The 19,933-nt window shown below is 38.7% G+C and overlaps 1 protein-coding gene across 1 annotated transcript in view; it reads left to right on the forward strand.

The window, feature by feature from the left end:
• Positions 1-1,673: 1,673 nt before the first annotated feature.
• Positions 1,674-19,933, forward strand: part of tfap2d (transcription factor AP-2 delta (activating enhancer binding protein 2 delta)) — a 33,686-nt gene continuing 15,426 nt past the window's right edge. Inside the window, exons 1-4 of the mRNA XM_041804744.1 lie at positions 1,674-1,738; positions 2,397-2,915; positions 8,597-8,657; positions 16,596-16,761. Of these exons, the coding sequence (XP_041660678.1) occupies positions 1,700-1,738; positions 2,397-2,915; positions 8,597-8,657; positions 16,596-16,761 (785 nt within the window). The 5' untranslated portion in view covers positions 1,674-1,699. The remainder of the gene's footprint in view (positions 1,739-2,396; positions 2,916-8,596; positions 8,658-16,595; positions 16,762-19,933) is intronic.

The raw sequence follows: 19,933 nt of genomic DNA on the forward strand, positions 1-19,933 counted from the left end.
TCCTCTCCAGGCTGTGACCACAAGCTTTGGGCTTTTTTTTTTTTTTTTTTTTTACATTTTGTATTCCTGTTGCTTCCCGGGTGGCCTTAGGGCAAGGCAGCAATAAGCTGTGCTCTGATCAAATCAGCTACTTCCTCATTGTGAGCCTCTTTACACCGTACCTCCTTTAAAAACAGCACAATTAATAACCTGTTCGTGTTTAAGACTGTATTTCTCTGTTTATTTTCGACTGCAAGCGTTCAAATAAATAAAAACAAAACTACTCTATCATCTTTCCCCCTACAACAACACACTGGCTTCATTCAGCTGGGCAGGACCACCCCGAGGGCGCGTGCTCAGGTGAGTTGCAGCACGAGGAGAAAGGCAGGAAGAGAGAGAGCACGAGGAGAGGGAGACACGGGTCACGAGGATGACCGACTGACCGAAAAAAAAATAGTCCAACTTCATTTTATCCGCCAATAATAACAAAAAAAAAAAAAAAATATTACGATAATAATAATAAAATAATAATAATAATGCATTATTATTATTGACAGTAATAATGATGCATTCTTCTCTGTATTCATGCACGCTCCTCTGCTCACATACACAACATTCAATGCTGATTCGTAAAGAGAAAAGGTCTCTTGCTTCTTCACAAAGGCAGTAGTGCTCCCCTTTAACCCCTCCCCTTAATAAAATAACTACATAAAGTTCATTTAAAAGAGTTTCTATACGTGACTCAAAATCACAAAAAAAGGAAGAAAATACCCTACATAGCTCTTGATTTAATCTTAAATATCTGTACATAAAGGGAGCTAAAAGAAATGGCTACTTTTTAATACCAGATTAAATTTAAATAAATCCTTTTTAATTCGTCTGAATGATCACATTTAGTCGATTCCGCAGTTAAAACATCGAATTAATCTCTACTGATAATGATATTGTTATATTATCGTTTTATTTTAAATCAGAATACACCACAGTGAAAAAAAATAAACATGCCAAAAACAATGAAAATGCATCTTCAGAAATAAAGCATGCAGAAAGCATCGAAAACAGCCCGTTTCTATATGAAATTCCTCATCGAAAGATTCTAAATGAAGCACAAGATTATTCCAGAAATAAACGAAAACAGTTTTATTCCGTTGATCGTTTGTCTAAATTAGCTGTATAATATTTCAAAGTAAACTTACATTTCCGTTGAAAATCCATACATTTTTAGTAAAAACGCCGAGGTGAGAATAAAAAAATAATAATACGACGAAAAGCGAGTCGAAGACCTCGTGAAAATACAAACGGGTCAAAAAGGAAAATGTCCAGAAAAGGCGTCGAAATTGTTGAAAGAAGCACTTGGTTCCTTATTAAGGCGAAGATACAATATTTATTCCTTGTCTCCTGGGATGCTCCGCTCCGTCTATTGTCCTCCCATTCCTCAGTGCTGATGCTTAATTTTCAAAACTTCTATATTACCAAGGGACCTACGACATCAGCCGAGAAATACCCTGCAAGTACAAAATCCGTGAGCCAGCCCCGTCCGTGCAGAGGGGAGACGCTCGCGTTCCGCCTGCTTTCTGCCGTTACCGAGAGCGCGCGAGGGGGGACTTTTCCATTTCTCTCGCTTTTTGAGGATTTTAACGCATTTTTATTACTATTATTATCACTCAACCTGGGCCATAGAACGGAGGAAAAAAACACGGGTTACTTTGGAGAAAGCACAATGTCAGCGACCTTCCCCGGACTTGTCCACGACGCAGAGGTACGCAAATTTATTTTCTTATCATCCTTTAATTCATAAAATTACAACCGGAGCGTAGAAGAAGAATAATGTTTGCTTTAGCAGAGTTACAGAGGCATTTGAAGGCAGCATGATCCCTCCAGAAAGCTCCAACTGGAGTATTTTGTTGCTTTTAGATGGATAAAAAAAATAAAATGCATGATGGGAGAAAAGAGTGGTTGATGTTAGAGCTGCTGCCTGTAAAACGGGGCTTTTTATGAGTGGGGCTGGTGTAACAGTGTGATTAGTACATTTCAGGGCGGAACACTCCGCTGTGTCTCACTCTGCTTACCTCCCATCCACAATGAGCGCCAGAGCTGGGACAGTAAATTCGCCAGCAGCTCGGTAATAATAATAATATATAACAGCACGCCTTTTAAACCGCTGCGAGCAGAGTGACAGGCACGCCAAAGGGAGGGAAAAAATACCGATGGCTCCTGTTGCCGTGCGCTCGTTCCCCTCCCGGGCGTGTGGAAGTGACATCTCCTTCAGGTGGTTTAAAGTAGGAAGAAAAAAAAACGCTTTGAGTGTGTGAGTTGTGTTTTTGGAGTGTGTTTGGGAGGCAGAGAGAGAGAGAAGACTCCGGCTGATGCTAAATGACACGGCTCATATATTTCCCCGTCTCTTTATTATCTTGTAGATACGTCACGACGGATCAAACAGTTACCGGCTCATGCAGCTCGGTTGCCTGGAGTCCGTGGCCAACTCCTCGGTCGCCTACTCTTCCTCCTCCCCGCTCACCTACCCAGCGCCGGCGGGGACGGAGTTCGCCTCGCCCTATTTCTCGGCCAACCACCAGTACACGCCCCTCCACCACCAGTCCTTCCACTACGAGTTCCAGCACTCCCACCCGGCCGTAGCCCCGGAGGCCTACGGCCTGAACTCGCTGCACTCGGGCCAGTACTACCAGCAGATCCATCACGGGGAACCAGCCGACTTCATCAACCTGCACAACGCTCGCTCGGCCCTCAAGTCCTCGTGCCTGGACGAGCAGCAGCGGCGCGAGCTCGGCTGCCTCGACGCTTACCGGCGCCATGACCTGTCGTTGATGACGTCACACGGCTCCCAGGCCTACGGTGTCGGTATGCACCACCCGGACCAGAGGCTGCTGCCCGGAGCCGGCCTGGGTCTTCCTCCGCCGGCGTCAGACGACCTACAGGTACCGGAGGCAGCGATTACTCTCATTTCCAAGCTTAAACACAGTCCCCCCTCAGGTCCAACACCGTAATGTGCCCCCTTTCTAACTTCCGGTCTTCATGTGTGGTTATTAACAGTGTTAAAAAATACTCTACCAGAACTATCATAGCTGCCACTTCAGGCCCAGTATCCCTGCCCCACTGGCCTACTGCTGACCCCCTCCCTGCCCTTGCTTCCTTCTATTTGGGACTGGGCAGAACATCCAGTTTTACAGTATATTGATGCATTTTCAATTGACACATAGGCTAAGGTGAGGCAGTATCATTGATATTGATATGGTTAGAGTTGGTTTGCAGAAGAAAATGGATACCAGGCCTAAAGCTAAATAAAAAGATTGTTTTCAATTAGAACCACAACAGTAATATGCTCATTGACCACAAAGGAGAATGGTCATTTATTGTATTGTATTTTAAAGCATTTTGACTACTGGTAAAAACCTAATTACATTGAAACCTGCTTAATACATATCAACAATAGTACACCAAATATTGGGCATTTCCTTTTGTTTTTTGATTATGAAAAATTGCAGGGGCAATCCTCTATGCTGTCTAAATTGCACAAATACAATGGCAACATTTGGAAAAGTGGTAAATTGCAACAACATCACTGAAGATCATTGATTTTCTGTAGTTATTGATACCACTTTTTAAGATAATGGCGATTTCGGTTTAAAACACAGTATTCAAGAATGATAACCTCAGCATGTTGACAATGTTTTTGCACAATTTCAGCGATTATGCATTTGGCTACAACTTTTGATGGTTGAAAATACGAAAAGTTGCCTTACATTGGGTGTCTAGGATTTCTATTATTTTTGCTGTGCTTTCAAACAGGTTTCTGTGGGCTACCATTATATTTTTACGAGAATCATATCAAACTTTAAAGGCTTATTCTGGAATTATGACAGCAATTTTTATTTATTTATAGACAAAAGTACAGAGATAAGGCTATATCATGTATCATAATTCATCTAAAAAATATCAGGATATGGTTTTAGGTCTGTATCGCCCAGCCCTACCTCTATTGTGCCATGCAGCAACACAGCAATATCAAAAATATTGAACAGAAAGACAGCGCCAGATGTCTGCCTGTCTGCTTCATCTGTCTGTTGTATATTTGGCATTGACAAAGCTGTCTTACACTCTCCCAGCCCCTGACTCCCAGATTCTTACTCGGGAGAAAATAATAATATTGGATTTCATCTTGAGATAATTTTCTCGCCAAACCAAACGTGACTGTACAGCAGGCTAAGTAAATGTCAAGTCCAGCCGGCGCTGAGTCTCTGAAAGGCAGGCCTCTTTCTAAAGGTTAATTGACTGGCAGTCTATACAATCCTATTGTGAAATCCGCCCTTTATTTTCCCACAAACGCACGTGACCCATATTTTACATAATTCCCTACGATGTAAAGAAATGGTTGAGATGAAAACGGATTCGCACGGTTCTTGTGTGAGTGTTTCAGTGAGAGGGTGTGTGTCCGGCTGTCTGTTGAAGCAAAGAAAAGCCGCTGGTTGCTCTATTCTCCGGTAAAGGGCGGATTAACGGATCGGGGTTCAGGGCACAATGAGCAGCTCGAGCGCCATAAAGCACCGTAGTTTATCCAATTACGGACTTAACGTCAATCAACTTTGTTACTTATGCAGAGACGTCTGAGCTGGTTAAAACACGGCTGTAGTTAAGCACAGTTTAAGACGGCGACACATTATTTCAGTTATGTTAACTATTTACCAACTTAGCTCAGGTTTAGCGCGAGAAAGTGACGCTTTTATTGATATTTTGAACGTCATTACGCTACGTGACATATCATTATTTTATATCGTGTTTAAATTTCTATTTTCTGTAGCCTACATTCATGCTAATTTACGTCAACACGCTACGTAATATCCTTGTATTTTTCACAGTTTTATGTAATGTGTAAACACAAAATGTCATTTTTGTCTACAATTAAACGGACCTTACGTCATTACGCCACATAAAATTTATTCGTTTTTATATCGTTAGCTTATAGTTATTATAGTTTCTCATTATTTTAATATTATTAATAATTTTAAATGGCTGCAACCCATTTTATATTTTATTATAATAAATACAAAATCCCCTTATTAAATTATTATTTTTACATAAGAATTGGTTTAATTTAATTAATTTAGGTTTTTTTAAAAGGGTGTGGTTTTAGCATGAAGATGTATATTAACTTAAAATCTGATTATATCGTCCTCTTAGCTCATATTTGTCCCCTTCATTAGAGAATAACTTCTAAAAAGTGCTGGCTCATTTGTTTTATTATTATTATTTATTTCCCCCAATTTTATGTTCATTTGTCGTAATGGATAATGGATTGAATGGGACATACAATACATTACTTAATATTGTAAAAAATATTCTATTAAATTTTCAATAATAAAGTAAAAGTAGCCCAGGTTTGCTATTTTTTACTGGGCTTTTATTTTTTAATCCTATTCGCTCATAGCAAAGCATTGGTATAGGCGGGTTAATGCTATATTTATCTAAAGCTCTGGGCACATAAAAGAGCACAGGTCTGACCCTTTATTGAGGAAAAGAAAGAAACGGCTCGTGAACCTGAGCTCGCGCGAGGCGGATGTATGAACGGGAACAGATGCGCCTATGGTCTCGTGCAGCCCAGTCGCATCTTTGAGCGCGTTAAAGAGATTTTCATGGCGAACAAAAGCAGCTGCCACACCTTTCTCCCGTCACTAAGCTAATTCATGCAAGACCTCTGCGTTTTGTATATTGATTTTATAATCACTTTAGCTCCGCAGCAGAAGAAAAGAAACAGAGCAGGAGCTGGTTAAGAAAGAGCTCCAACAAGCTCCTTCTTTTTTCAGGTTTATTTTAATCAGGGGGGCTTCTGCGTGGGCCAGGCCTCGAGGCTCGCACGGGGGATTAAGTGTTTTCTGAATAAAAAGCCCGTGTTCTCTTTTCTTGATGACATTGTTGATAGCACGCGAGTCTGATCTGGACCAAAATGGCGGCTGTAACAGGTTTCCATACATGTTGGCCAGCATGTATGTGTGCTACAGGCTGCTGCTTGTTGTTGTGTGTATGTGCTGCAGATTGATCCCCAACAGGTTGGTGGCTGAAACTAACTCTGGCCTCTCGTGCTCATTGCTCAGTCTGGATGAGTGCTGCTGTCCTCGCTCATAGCCTGCAGCCTTTCAAATTAAGCTCGTTTCTGGGTGATCCGTGAGCTGCATCCTTTATTTCTCTCTGCCCTCAATTTTCCTCAAAGCTGCTCAGTGACGTTCACTTTCTAACAAAAAGCTTCCACCACTAAGAAATGGTTCAACCCGGGTGAAACATGGACCATTTATTAAAAACCATGAGGTGAGGCCTCTATTTATGAACCCTAAGAGGATATGCGCAGAAATATGTAGGATGTAGAGACAGTGGTTCCAAATCTGTGGGTCAACACCCTCCAAGGGTTCACAATATACATCTGAGTGGTCATGAGATATTTAAACCCAATAAATCTGTTTTTTTTTTTGTTGTTTTTTTTTTTTGTGGTGTTTGTTGTACTGAAATCACCTTTAAGTGTCCAACCATTATCCAAATTACACAACCCAAGAGGACCAATTAAATCAGACTGAATAAAGGTATGACAGAGACTCAAAGTGCATTTATTTTAAACCAAAACATAAGGAATTCATGACCCCTAAGAAAGAAATGGGCAAAAAAATGGATCCATTCTTTGAATTTATGTGATGTTTTAATGGGAAATACTGGCTAAATACAACTCAAGAGTTTTTTTAATTTATCTGAAATTAATAATCATAGAGGGTGAATCATTGATGATGATTTAATTATTGATAAAAGATTAAATTTGCTGGTTGAATTGCATAAGGAATCATATATATATATGTTGGAAAAGTTGTGTACATTTTTAAAGAGTTCTTAGAACGTTTTATTGTGAAATACTGACTTAAATCTTCTAAGGATGTTTGAATGGCAGAACCTGACAGGGAAAAATAAATCAGACTGATTTTAAGCGATGTAAGCAAGGTCAATTTGTTGCGTTTCAAGTCAAGTTATAAAAAAAATCCCTGCCCTTTTGGTGTGAAATGCTCAACAACTTGTAAAATCGTTTATAATTTGTTTAATTTTACCGTCAAAGACTGAAATAAATCATATGGAGCTTCCTACTTAGGCAATATGACAGAACAGTAGTCATACTGGCAGATCTGCTGCAATTCACTGGAAATGGTTTGAAAAACCCTAATATATAGGAGACAATACTCAAAACAATCATTTCATTTTGTTAGTCATAAACAATCTAACATGGTTAAACCACTTATACTCATGAAAACTTGCATTTGAATTCAGATAATAAAAAAACACTCTTTGGTGGGAATTATTTAAAAAAACAGATATGATTGCTTGAATATTTATTAAATTATCTCATTCAAAACTGAAATAAACCCATTTAAATTGTCTAATTTATATTTTAGATCGAACATTCCCAGTACACCGCTCATGCCTATGACAACTTGTCCAATTTGTTGCACTTCTAGAGATGAGAAATGCTCAAAAATGTAAATCATTTTCTGTATTTTTACACATTTTTTAAATAGCCAACTTAATTCAATCGATTCAAAGTGTCAACAGTTTATTAACGAATCTGAGAGGATCCATCACTCATGCTTATGACATGTTGAATCTACTGCATTTCAAAAAGAGTTTGTTAAAATCCCTGATATGTTGGGGATAAATGCTCCAAAAAGCTTTTTTTGATATTCTTGTACTACGCTTGCATATTAAATGCTGAACTAAATGACTGCAGAATGTCTAAAATGTATTTATAACCAGTCATAGAGGGTGCATGGCATTCCATAAACAATTCCTTACATCTGCTGCATTCAAGTCAAGATCTTTTTAGAAATCCTTTTTTAATTGAATTAATTGGAGAGAAATACTCAAAACTAAGCATTTTGGCATTTATATGAAACATTTTATGATAAGTTCTGAATTCAGTCTCAAAGTAAAAATTTAAAATCCAATGATCTGTCAGGAAAATCACTCATACTCATTATTTTTTTGTTGAATTTGCTGCATTTCAAGTTGATCTGTTGATAAATGATATACATATATATAAAATAAAAACTCCAAAATCTTTATTTTTGTATTTTATAGTAAGATTTGTTATGAAATATTAAATTCAATCACCTGTAATATTCGTTAAAAATCAAACAATCTGACAGGGGGAATCACTCATACTCATGACAGCTTGTCAGACATGCTCATTTCATGTCAGATCATTGGATAACCGTTACTGATTTATTGCAAACTTGGTAACCAAATATTGGGGCAGTTAAGGTGTTGCTGTCAATATAAGATGCAAATTATAGCCCTGTTAATTCTGACATTGCTTTGTTCATAATGTATATAATTTCTATTTTATGCCCATCAAATGTTTTGCTATTTATGTGTAAATGTAGATGACCATAAACTTCATTGGGTGTCCATGCCAGCCTCGTAACTCCAGAAAACAAACAAACTCAAAAGGTATTACATCAGGTGTTCCTGGAGCCTCACAGCTGGGTCACCCTGGGCTCCAGTGGTGTATAAAATGTGGGTGAAGTCATTTCACCCTCCTGCTCGGTGCTAATGATGCTGTATGTCTCCGCAGGGCTCCGTGGAAGCGCAGTGTGGGCTCGTGCTCAACGGCCAAGGGGGCGTCATCCGGAGAGGTAAGACCCCCCCCCCTGTTTATTCTCAGCTGCATGCTGTAGACTAGTCTAGTCTACCGGAGGGGCCGTGAAGCTCTCTCACGGCTCGACACGACACGACAAGACAGCGAGCAGACAGACAAACAGGCGGAACACTCCCCTCTCTTGTCTGCTGTCAACATGTTAGAGCAGGAACGGCCCCATTTTCTCGCCTATTTAAAAGCTAACACAGTGAACAGGCGCTTCCCATTCACTGTCACTCAACACCTACGTCTCTCTTTTTTTTTTTTTTACCAGTCACTCTAAATATAGATTTTTTATTTTCGGAATAATTAAAATGTCAACAAAGTCATGATTTAATACGGTACTGATTCGGCGGTAAAGAGCTTTTACAGGTGTTAAATCTTACATTTCCTCTTTGAAGCCAGCAGTTTGACGGCTTGCTTTGTTTATTTATTCTATTTTAATATAATATTCATATTTATTTATTAATCATAAATTCAGCTAACCCAACAATTATTATTGAAGATCGTATCTTTCAAAATCAAACAGGAAAACATTACAGCCTCTTTAAGCTAACTTTATTAGCCAGTAAAAACACTAAGCTAACGCAGGCATATTAGCAGACATCATAACATGTTCATGGTCAAAAATAATTCCCATTTATTGCCAAAAAATAATAACTCAGGTCTATTATAACTTGTATGGTAGCTTAAATGAGAAAATTCGACATACTTTGATAACAAAACAACCGAAGCAGGCCTATAAAGGAGTAACTGAATAAGCCTTGTCAAGCTAACTTTGTTTTCATCTGTTGGGCCTATTTAAAATACGCCACAGCATGTTCATGATCGAAAATTATCGCTTATTATGGGCAAAAATAAATAATTCAGTTCAATAATTACTATTGCAGCCCAAATAAACAAAGTCAATAGTTTGTTCAACACAAAAACTGTTATTACACGGAATAACCGAATTAGCCTATTTAAGATAACATTTTAAGCTAACTTTGTTTTCATCAGCCGGTAAAACTGTTGGGCCTATTTAAAACACGCCACAGCATGTTCATGAACGAAAATGATCCCTTATTATGGGCAAAAATTAATAATTCAGGTCAATAATTAGCCCAAATAAACAAAGTCAATATTTTGGTTGACACAAAAACTGTTATTAAGCGGAATAACCGTATTAGCCTATTTAAGATAACATTTTGGGCTTTGTTTTCATCAGCCGGTAAAACCGTTAGCCTTTTAGAATAACACCACAACAGGTTTATGGTATAAATTATCCCCCTTTAAATGCCCCAAAAATGATAGTTTGGGTCTATAATTTGTATCGTTGCCCTAATAAAAAAACGTAGTGTGTTATTTCGAAGAATAACCGAATTAGCTTATTTAAGATAACTTTTATTTTCAAAAAAGCCGATTAAAGTTACGTCATAACAGGTGTAAGGTTCAAAACCGCCCCCATTTGTCGCCAGAAATAATAAATCAGGTTTAATAATTTGTTTTATAAATTGATAAATTCATTATATTTTGATTAGCAAGCAGGCAAAGAAAAAAAAAACGTTCACATATTGTTAAAATGATGTAAAACTGAAGGGGTACACAAGGATAACCTATAGCCCATATTTTACTTGGAGTCAGGCTGCATGGTTGCTTCCGGGCAAATTCGTCATCTAAAAAAATCATTTATGTATTTATTGTGAGCAGTAATGTGAAACGTTATCACAGGAATTATTTTCCACAGCAGGAGTAGTTTTTTGTTTATTAAATGAGTTACATTGGATTTAGTTTGGTTTTAAGATATAGGGCCGTAAAAGGCGTCACATATCGACGCTTTAAGGACAGGTTGCTGACTTGGACATTACCAGGTCAGCCTATTTCCTCATGATGCTGGGTTTTAACAAGCTTTGGGTCTGATTTGGGGTCCTTCAAAGCCAGCTCCTGTTTTTTCTAGCCAGGCCTATGTGTAGTTTTCCATACAGAGAGGAAGGCTGTGTCTCGGGTTTAATTTTTCATCAGCTCAGCCTAGGTGTAGGGGCTTTTCTCTCGGATTGACGCGGGAATCCCTCCGCTATCACTTTCGGTTAATGGTGCGCCGTATTTGGCCCTGAGCTCAGCCGCTGCAACCATCACAACCAATAATCTTTGCTTTACCTCCCGCTCCCGTATCGATAGCTTCTCTCGCCTCGGGCGGACGCTTTGATATGCTAATGCCGAGCGGGGCCCCGGATTCAGCCGAGATCATATTAATGTTGTTCTTTCTGACTGCGGCTTTGGCGGCATGAATATTCACATAACCTTTTTCAAAAGAAAATCACTCAAGAAACGCGGATCCTACTTAGGAGGAGTCGTCTGTGTTTTTAATCACCCTGCTATCCCTTTTCCAGTTCAGCTCTAACACAGCAGCAGCCTCGCAGATCAAGCCGATCTGTCAGGCGCGCGCCCCCGCCACTACAGCAGCACGTGCACGCCTTCTCTCTTTTCTGTCAAGACATTGGCGGGCTTTTTTAAGGCGCTATAAACATTGTTGTTAAAATATGAGGAGAATGACATTTGGCCCGTGTCTCTTTTTCTTTAATTTTCGTGGCAAACTCGTAAAAGGCGCTTGATTCCGCGTGTGATCCCGCCCGCCGCTCGCGCCGCAGCCCCAGGCTACTCTCCGTTGCTTAAATACCGTTATCGCCTCTGGGCCCGCGCGCTCCACTGACTGCACTACCGGCAATAGCTCTTTTCGATTGCCCTTGGCAACATAAAATACAAACTACTTTGAATCAAAACATTTTTAGGGGAATTAATATGATGTGAACTCGCGGCTTTCAGAGACGCGCGCCCCTGTCAGAGCGCGTGAGGCTGACAGACAGGTCTGCCCGGTTTGTGTCACATAGAGAGAGAGACACAGACGAGCCGGACTTCACACGCGCGCATGCACGCACTCACACACACACACACACACAGGGGTCCAAGCTTAACCAATAGTATCAATCGATCCCCAAGCGTCTACTTTTGACTGCCTAGGTGAAATACAACTCCCATACAGCCTTGTATTAAAGCGCTGCCCGCTGGACTACAACAGGCTTTTGTTGCACCTCCATTATGATGTCACAGTTGTGCTGTGGGCATGAGGCGCTGTCCAGGTGCTGAAATGAAAGGTGGGAGCCGCTGTCCATGGTGCTGAACCTGGGTGACATGTTTTTGAAGCTACAGGTCTAACAGCCTTCCTGCGGCCATAAAAACCAAAGTAGCACATCTCTGCTCATGTGAATAATAGATTTTAACAGATAAAATATAGGTCAGATTTCTTTAGAGCTTGGCTGGTGGCTAAATTGTCCACATTGCCCTAAAAAGAAGGCCTGCAGCATTGTTCTTACTCGGCCTAAATGGCGTCCTTTTCTTCGTTCCATCAAACCACGCACGGCCCAATAACAAAGCGACACACCCTGCTGTTAGATTTGATAATGAGGCAGATGAATAATAGAATATAGCCTACAGTACATCAGACACAAACCTTGCGTTTCAGCTGCTTGGGACGTTAGTTCAAGTGAAAGTTTAATAATAATAGACCTACTCAGAAGAGTAGATTTATTCCAGGAGGACTCAACAACACTGATTCAGATGCAATTAATAATGTGAAAGAGCCTTCACTATCACAACAGCAATCATTTATTCACACATGCAGGAGTCCATGAAGAAATGGAGGATGGTGGAAGGTGATTAAAAAGAAGGTTTGGTTTCCCCTCCTGGGGTTAAAGCTGATTTTTCCGACAGACAGACAAATATTGAGCTAAAATAGATATTATATGTACACAGACCAAAACTTAATGCAATATTTAACTAGTGAAAAGGATGAATACTGAAATACATTTAGATTGTAAGTGGTGATTGAAGATTTTTGATCTCACTGTGTAAGTTTTTATCGTCTATCACAGAGTTTTTGACTCATTTCTTAAGCTTTGATTAAAATGGTATGAAAAAATACAGATTATTGTAAAGAATGCGGTTATGATACAGGCTGTGAGCGAGCAACGCTCAGTTATTAAGTGAGGAAAGCTGCCTCCATCTGTTTACACTTTTGGATATTTCTAGACAAACTATATAGGGATTATTATTATTATAGGTTGTTTTGGAAAATTATTGTACTTGTTGACATTAACAAGCAATTCAAAAACACTGGATTAGCTAATAAATTTAGAATAATAAAGCTTAAGGAGGGTGATAGAGTTTAAAATTCTATATTGTTATACTTTAATGAGATAATTTCATAATTCAACACACATGGAAAAGTTTTCCTTGTAAGCAGTGGAGTAGTTCAGGATATGCAATTAAACAGAGTATAGCCATTTTATTTTCAATCTCAGTAAAGCAGTGGTACTCAGCCTTGATGTACTTGGGGGGCACATTGACCAAAAAACAACAGCAAGAGCCACAATCCAAAAACATCCTTTTTCATGAAAACATTTTGCATTTGAAAATAGGGATAATAATAATTATAGTTTATCACAAACTTAGAAGCATGATGTTCGGGACAAATACAGATTGGGGCTGTTATTCTTTATTGATATCAGTACCCTTAACTATCCACTCTAATTCTACCCGCCATGATACTGTGTGTGAATTCTGGTTGTGACTCCCAGTGCTTTCTGTCAAACTGGTGTTTTCCATGTTGACAAGACACTAATCATTGTTATCCGTTACACCTCAAACAGGGTGATATGATTATTCCTTTGCCTTCTTCTATTGAGGAATGGGTGGACAATATGATGGCAGTTCCTCAGATAATGCACACAAGTATACGTGACAATGTGCAAACCCTACAGGCCCATTTTAGCTGAATAAATATGCAGGGTGGCTTTTGCTCGTTACACAGAGCAGTTATCCTTTCCTGGACTGGCCGCTTAAAAAACAAATAAGGAGTATACTCACCTCTCTAGGCACCAATAAACCTCTGGTTGTAAGAATCCATTAACAGTGACAGTAAGGCTCCATACTTGCTGCACTGACCCATTGTTTTGCTGTTCTCACTTTATCATTTGTATCATGTTCTAATGTGTGATTATTATAAGTAACAGCCAAAGAGACCTCATATAAACTTCTTTTAAAAGGTGCACAGTAATGCCTAGACCTGCACCCTGACATGTCAAACGTTTAAATTAGAACCGTCAGCATTAACCATGATGCACTTACCCTGTTTACCGTTACATTATTTCCTTTTCGGTCAATTATAAGTTCCTTTTTCCATCTGTGTCATAGCCTTAAACTTCTTTCCCAAGTTCTCTCTTTACTTTCAGGCCTGTATCCAAACAGGAAGTCAAACACCCTTGTGGCAGTACAAAAATCCAAACTAAAACAAAAAAGCTTTAAATGCAAATAGTGGCATCTCAAAATACGCCAAAAAAGAGAGAAAAATAGTGATTGACCACAGAAATTCTGAGATTAATCGCTATCTGAAAAATGTGTTTAACAGCCTTAGTTTAAATCATTTCCACAAAAGACTGTTTTAAACCATTTTTAAAACAATCCCACACTTTCTTAGCGCTGATGGATACAGAGGATATATTACTACTATTTTGAAGTGTAACTTCTCTTTTAGACTAAAAAGTTCATGTATTTTCTGTGAGTCGAGGTTTTTCAAAGTGTTTAAAGTCTTTAAGAACCTGAAAGCCCTGTACGAATGAAAGGAGAAAAAGCAGATTCTGGAGTGGAAATAAAACATCCTCTTTTACTTGTAGAATTCAGTGTAAAATGAGAAACTTGATCCATCATTACAGTACCTAACAGTGCTTTTAGGTTTCTTTATTAAACTTGGAGATTGGCCTCACTTTCTTGCTAAAAGGTGGCAAAACAATGTAGAAATAAACATTTTAACTGCAATTTTAAAGTTTATTTCTCCTTTTAATGCCTGTCTATTTTGCATGAGGAGAATTTTTTCGTATTTATAAATTTCCATCATTATACCAGGAAACCCCACTGAGATTTTAAATCTCCTCTATGAGAGAGGCTGATGGGAAAATCACAATAATTCACCGGGATTTAAAAGAGGCTTTCAAATGAACAGTCGCCTCTCAAGAAAACAACTACATGTCTCTGTTAACACATTTTCATGACACTAAATTTTGATGTCAGTGACTCTATTTGAGCTGTCTTTATCAAAGAGATTAGTTAAAAGTTTGTATAATGGCCTATTGTCTGCATGTTTAATGTAAACACAGTTGAACTAAATATCCAGAACAGAGTTTGGTTCTTGTTTTTTTGGATATACTGTTTAATCTTTAGAACTAAATAAGCTGTATATAAAGTTCTTAGTAGCATAATTAGAGATGCACTGATTGTGAAAATTAAGAATGATACCAATACAGTAATCAAAGTAACAACATAGTTGATGTCTGTCACAGATACCAGTGTTTATTCATCACTCTCACTCTGCAAACATTTTCTCTTCTGTTTGATCATGAAAAAGATCAGAACTGATTGAAGCGTGCTAGATGTTAGCTTTAATTTGATTGGACACAAATGATAAACATCGGCTACTGATATATGTTAGTACCACATTATTTACCAAAGCAGATGTTTGTCAGCGGGCCGGTACTGGCTGATGTTAAACCCATGTATTAGTGCATCTCAAGGCAAAAAATGTTAGCAAATTATCTACACAAACAAAAAGTAATGCAACAGTTAATCCTTTTAAACAATACAATAAAATTATAGTGAACAGTAGAAAAAAAAGTGCCAGAAGTTGAGAAAAATGTCTACAGAAGCCTAGATTAAATGTTATAAATATTTTGATGAGGAATTAGACCATAAACAGCTGACTAAATAACCATATGTTGCCTTATACAGTTAAATAATTCTGCCATTCATTTGTAGAAATTACTAACCAACTTCAAGCAGCACTACGGTGTTAAGACGCTAGATAGGTTTACACTGAGCTTCATTACAGAAACCAATAAACTATTCACTCTTGTTTTAGTATGAGAGGTATACAAGCAGTGCAGACAAAATAAAAAATGTTTAATGTGAAACTAGATTGCTAAAAAAATCATGGATTTCCAATATGGTGACAGATATTGTGTACATTTTGCTGAAGCACACTCTTCTTTATTTAGTTTTACATTTTTCTTTGGTATTCTTCTTATTATTTTAAAGCCAGGATAATTGAAAGTCAAAAACAAGGAAAGAGAGAGAACTTACATGCAGGAAAGGAGCCACGAGCCAGATTTGAACCAGGACCGCCTGCTTTGAGGACAACAGCCTCTGAACATGGGGGGTCACTGACTGACCGCCTGGCCACCAGAGCCTCTGATGTGTTCTGTTCTGATGCAACATCACTATTTTTAAGATGTCTTGGGCATTTTTCTCTTTCTTACATATTCTGAAGTAGAAGATTTGATTTGGGGGCTTTTTAAAAAGGATTTATTCTATTGACATTATATTTGTGGTAAACCGGTTTATTAATATCAGCCTACCAAAATATCTGTCAGGCTCCAATAAAAGACTTCAAATTTGAAATTCGATTGAGACTTTTCTGGTGAGATTATCAAGCACTAAACATTTTCAGTCATTTGATTTCAGCTTTTTAAGCCATGCTTATGCATGAAGTTATGCTGAAGTTTGGTAATAGTGCTTAATAACTATTATTTGTGCTTATTAAGGCTGTCATCATTTCAGAGAATTTAATAATTTTAAACATTTTTTTATGCTCATACATGGTGTTCAGGAGTTTACTGGCAGTTTTTGGTAATTAAGAAAATTAAATTACCCAATAATGCAACTGCAATGCTGCAATTTGTTTTTCTTATCAGGAAAAACAGGAACTGAAGTATCATGACAGCCCTAAAGCTAATGTCCTCACTGTTTGTCATGTGCACACACAATGGCAATCGGTAAATGTTTAACACCCAATACAAGCTCAGATATTCTGTTGTTAGTCTTGTTCTAACTGTTGTGTTTTTGTTTGCAGGTGGGACGTGTGTAGTGAACCCTACAGATCTGTTCTGCTCCGTACCAGGCCGCCTGTCGCTGCTCAGCTCCACCTCCAAGTACAAAGTGACCATCGCAGAGGTGAAAAGAAGACTGTCCCCACCAGAGTGCCTCAATGCCTCCTTACTGGGCGGCATACTGCGCAGGTATGCATGCAGAAATTTGGCTCCACACAAGGGAAAACCTCCATCACAGCTTTTATAAAAGCTTAAGTATCAACAACAATATTACAGAGTGCACTGATTTGTTATTTTGAATAAAAATCAAACTGAGGAGTCTTTAGCGCACCTGACAAAGCCACTATTTAAATTCAAACCTTATCTTGCTGCATTCTCGGAGCCATTTTATCTTTTTTGGAGCAGAGGACCTTATTGAAATGTTCATGTAGTACTCTCGGCATCATCTCAGGAGAATCAGAGACAGAGAACTTCAAAAACATGGAGTCCATCCTGCAGCAGTGGCAGTGTTATGGAAGAATGAAGTGAGGTAGTGTAACAGTGAAGGATACAGGAATAAAGGAACACCTGCTATTGAATGATATAAAGAAATACAGTCTCTTAAACCAACACATTTAGGAAGAAGACATGAAAATGTAACAAATCTACTGTAAAACTGGTAGTTGGTACCACTTAAGTTACACAGGTGCACAATCCTTTAATGCATTGGTTCCCAACCGGGGGTCTGCATTCCTGGGGGGGCGCAGGGCTGTGTCTGCTCAGAGATTTCCAAAATCCGATTTGTACACATCCACTAAACTTCCAATAAAACACTTATAAAGTAGTTTAAACAAAGGACTTGGTAAGACAACATGCGTAGGCCTATTTTCTTAGTTTTATTAATGAAACAATTAAAGTTGAGTTTAATGTTTGACAGCAATGTGTCACTTTATTTTTATTGGGGGGGGGGCGCTTTTCCTAGGCACAAGTAATGGGGGTAGGTCCCCAAAAAAAAAGGTTGGGAACCACTGCTTTAGTGTACACGAGGTCCAAAAGACCGTTCTTATTACAAAGAACTAAAAGGATAATTAACGGCTAGTAAATGCTAACTTACCCCAATTAACTGGGAACCTAATGAGTGAGTGATTGCCCGTGACCAAAGAATGAATAACTAGGCTAGTTATCTGCTAGTTATCTAGAAATATTTGCATAACTAATGACAACTTAAACTGTAATGAATGAGTGACAAACTTCTCATAATAAGGAAATAAATATGTAGCTGACTTCTCATTTACTAACTGCTCATTAACCATGAAACAAATGGACAACTAACTGCTTATTAACAAGGGAAGAAATGGGCAACTAACTGCTAATTAACTGGGGAACAAATGGGCAACGGAATGCTAATTAACTAGGGAACAAATGGGCAACTAACTGCTTCTTAAGTGGGGAACAAATGGACAACTAATTGCTCATTAACCAGGCATCAAATGAGGTACTCCCTTCTACCTAACCATGAAACAAACGAGTTAGTTACTTCTGGATAACCAGGGAATAAATGCTTATCAACTGTGTGGTAACTAGGGATTAAATGGGCAACTAACTGCTTATTAACCAGGGAACAAATGAGTTTACTACCTGCAAGTTAACCAGTAAATAGATCAGTTACTAACTGCTGGCTAATCAGATAATTAATGAGTAGCTAACTGCTGGTTAACAAAGAATGAATGAGTTACAAACTGCTAGTTTACCAGAGAAAGAATAAGAAATAAAGTTTTAGTAATCCTATGAACTGCTAGTTTATTTACACACATTTATTACCTGCTTTACCAGCAGTTAGTTACTCATGAACTCTACGGTAATAAGCAGTTAGTTACTCATGAACTCTATGTAATTAGCAGTTAGTTACTCATGAACTCTACGGTAACCAGCAGTTAGTTACTCATGAACTCTATGGTAACTAGCAGTTAGTTACTCATGAACTCTATGGTAACTAGCAGTTAGTTGCTCATGAACTCTACGGAAACCAGGAGTTAGTTACTCATGAACTCTACGGTAACTAGCAGTTAGTTGCTCATGAACTCTACGATAACCAGCAGTTAGTTACTCATGAACTCTACGGTAACTAGCAGTTAGTTGCTCATGAACTCTACGGTAACCAGCAGTTAGTTACTCATGAACTCTACGGTAATTAGGAGTTAGTTGCTCATGAACTCTGTGGTAACTAGCAGTTAGTTACTCATGAACTCTATGGTAACTAGCAGTTAGTTGCTCATGAACTCTATGGTACCTAGCAGTTAGTTGCTCATGAACTCTACAGCAACCAGCAGTTAGTTACTCATGAACTCTACGGTAACTAGCAGTTAGTTGCTCATGAACTCTAAGGTAACTAGCAGTTAGTTGCTCATGAACTCTACGGTAACTAGTAGTTAGGTACTCATGAACTCTATGGTAACTAGCAGTTAGTTACTCATGAACTCTACGGTAACCAGCAGTTAGTTACTCATGAACTCTACAGTAACTAGCAGTTAGTTGCTCATGAACTCTACGGTAACCAGCAATTAGTTACTCATGAACTCTAAGGTAACTAGCAGTTAGTTGCTCATGAACTCTACGGTAACCAGCAGTTAGTTGCTCATGAACTCTACGGTAACTAGCAGTTAGTTGCTCATGAACTCTACGGTAACCAGCAGTTAGTTACTCATGAACTCTACGGTAACTAGCAGTTAGTTGCTCATGAACTCTACGGTAACCAGCAGTTAGTTACTCATGAACTCTACGGTAACTAGCAGTTAGTTGCTCATGAACTCTACGGTAACCAGCAGTTAGTTGCTCATGAACTCTACGGTAACCAGCAGTTAGTTACTCATGAACTCTACGGTAACTAGCAGTTAGTTGCTCATGAACTCTACGGTAACCAGCAGTTAGTTACTCATGAACTCTACGGTAACTAGCAGTTAGTTGCTCATGAACTCTACGGTAACCAGCAGTTAGTTGCTCATGAACTCTACGGTAACCAGCAGTTAGTTACTCATGAACTCTACGGTAACCAGCAGTTAGTTGCTCATGAACTCTACGGTAACCAGCAGTTAGTTACTCATGAACTCTACGGTAATTAGGAGTTAGTTGCTCATGAACTCTGTGGTAACTAGCAGTTAGTTACTCATGAACTCTATGGTAACTAGCAGTTAGTTACTCATGAACTCTACGGTAACCAGCAGTTAGTTACTCATGAACTCTATGGTACCTAGCAGTTAGTTGCTCATGAACTCTACAGCAACCAGCAGTTAGTTACTCATGAACTCTACGGTAACTAGCAGTTAGTTGCTCATGAACTCTACGGTAACTAGCAGTTAGTTGCTCATGAACTCTACGGTAACTA

Source organism: Cheilinus undulatus, linkage group 14 (genome assembly GCF_018320785.1).
Source record: "Cheilinus undulatus linkage group 14, ASM1832078v1, whole genome shotgun sequence".
In the NCBI taxonomy this organism is placed as follows: Eukaryota; Metazoa; Chordata; class Actinopteri; order Labriformes; family Labridae; genus Cheilinus; species Cheilinus undulatus.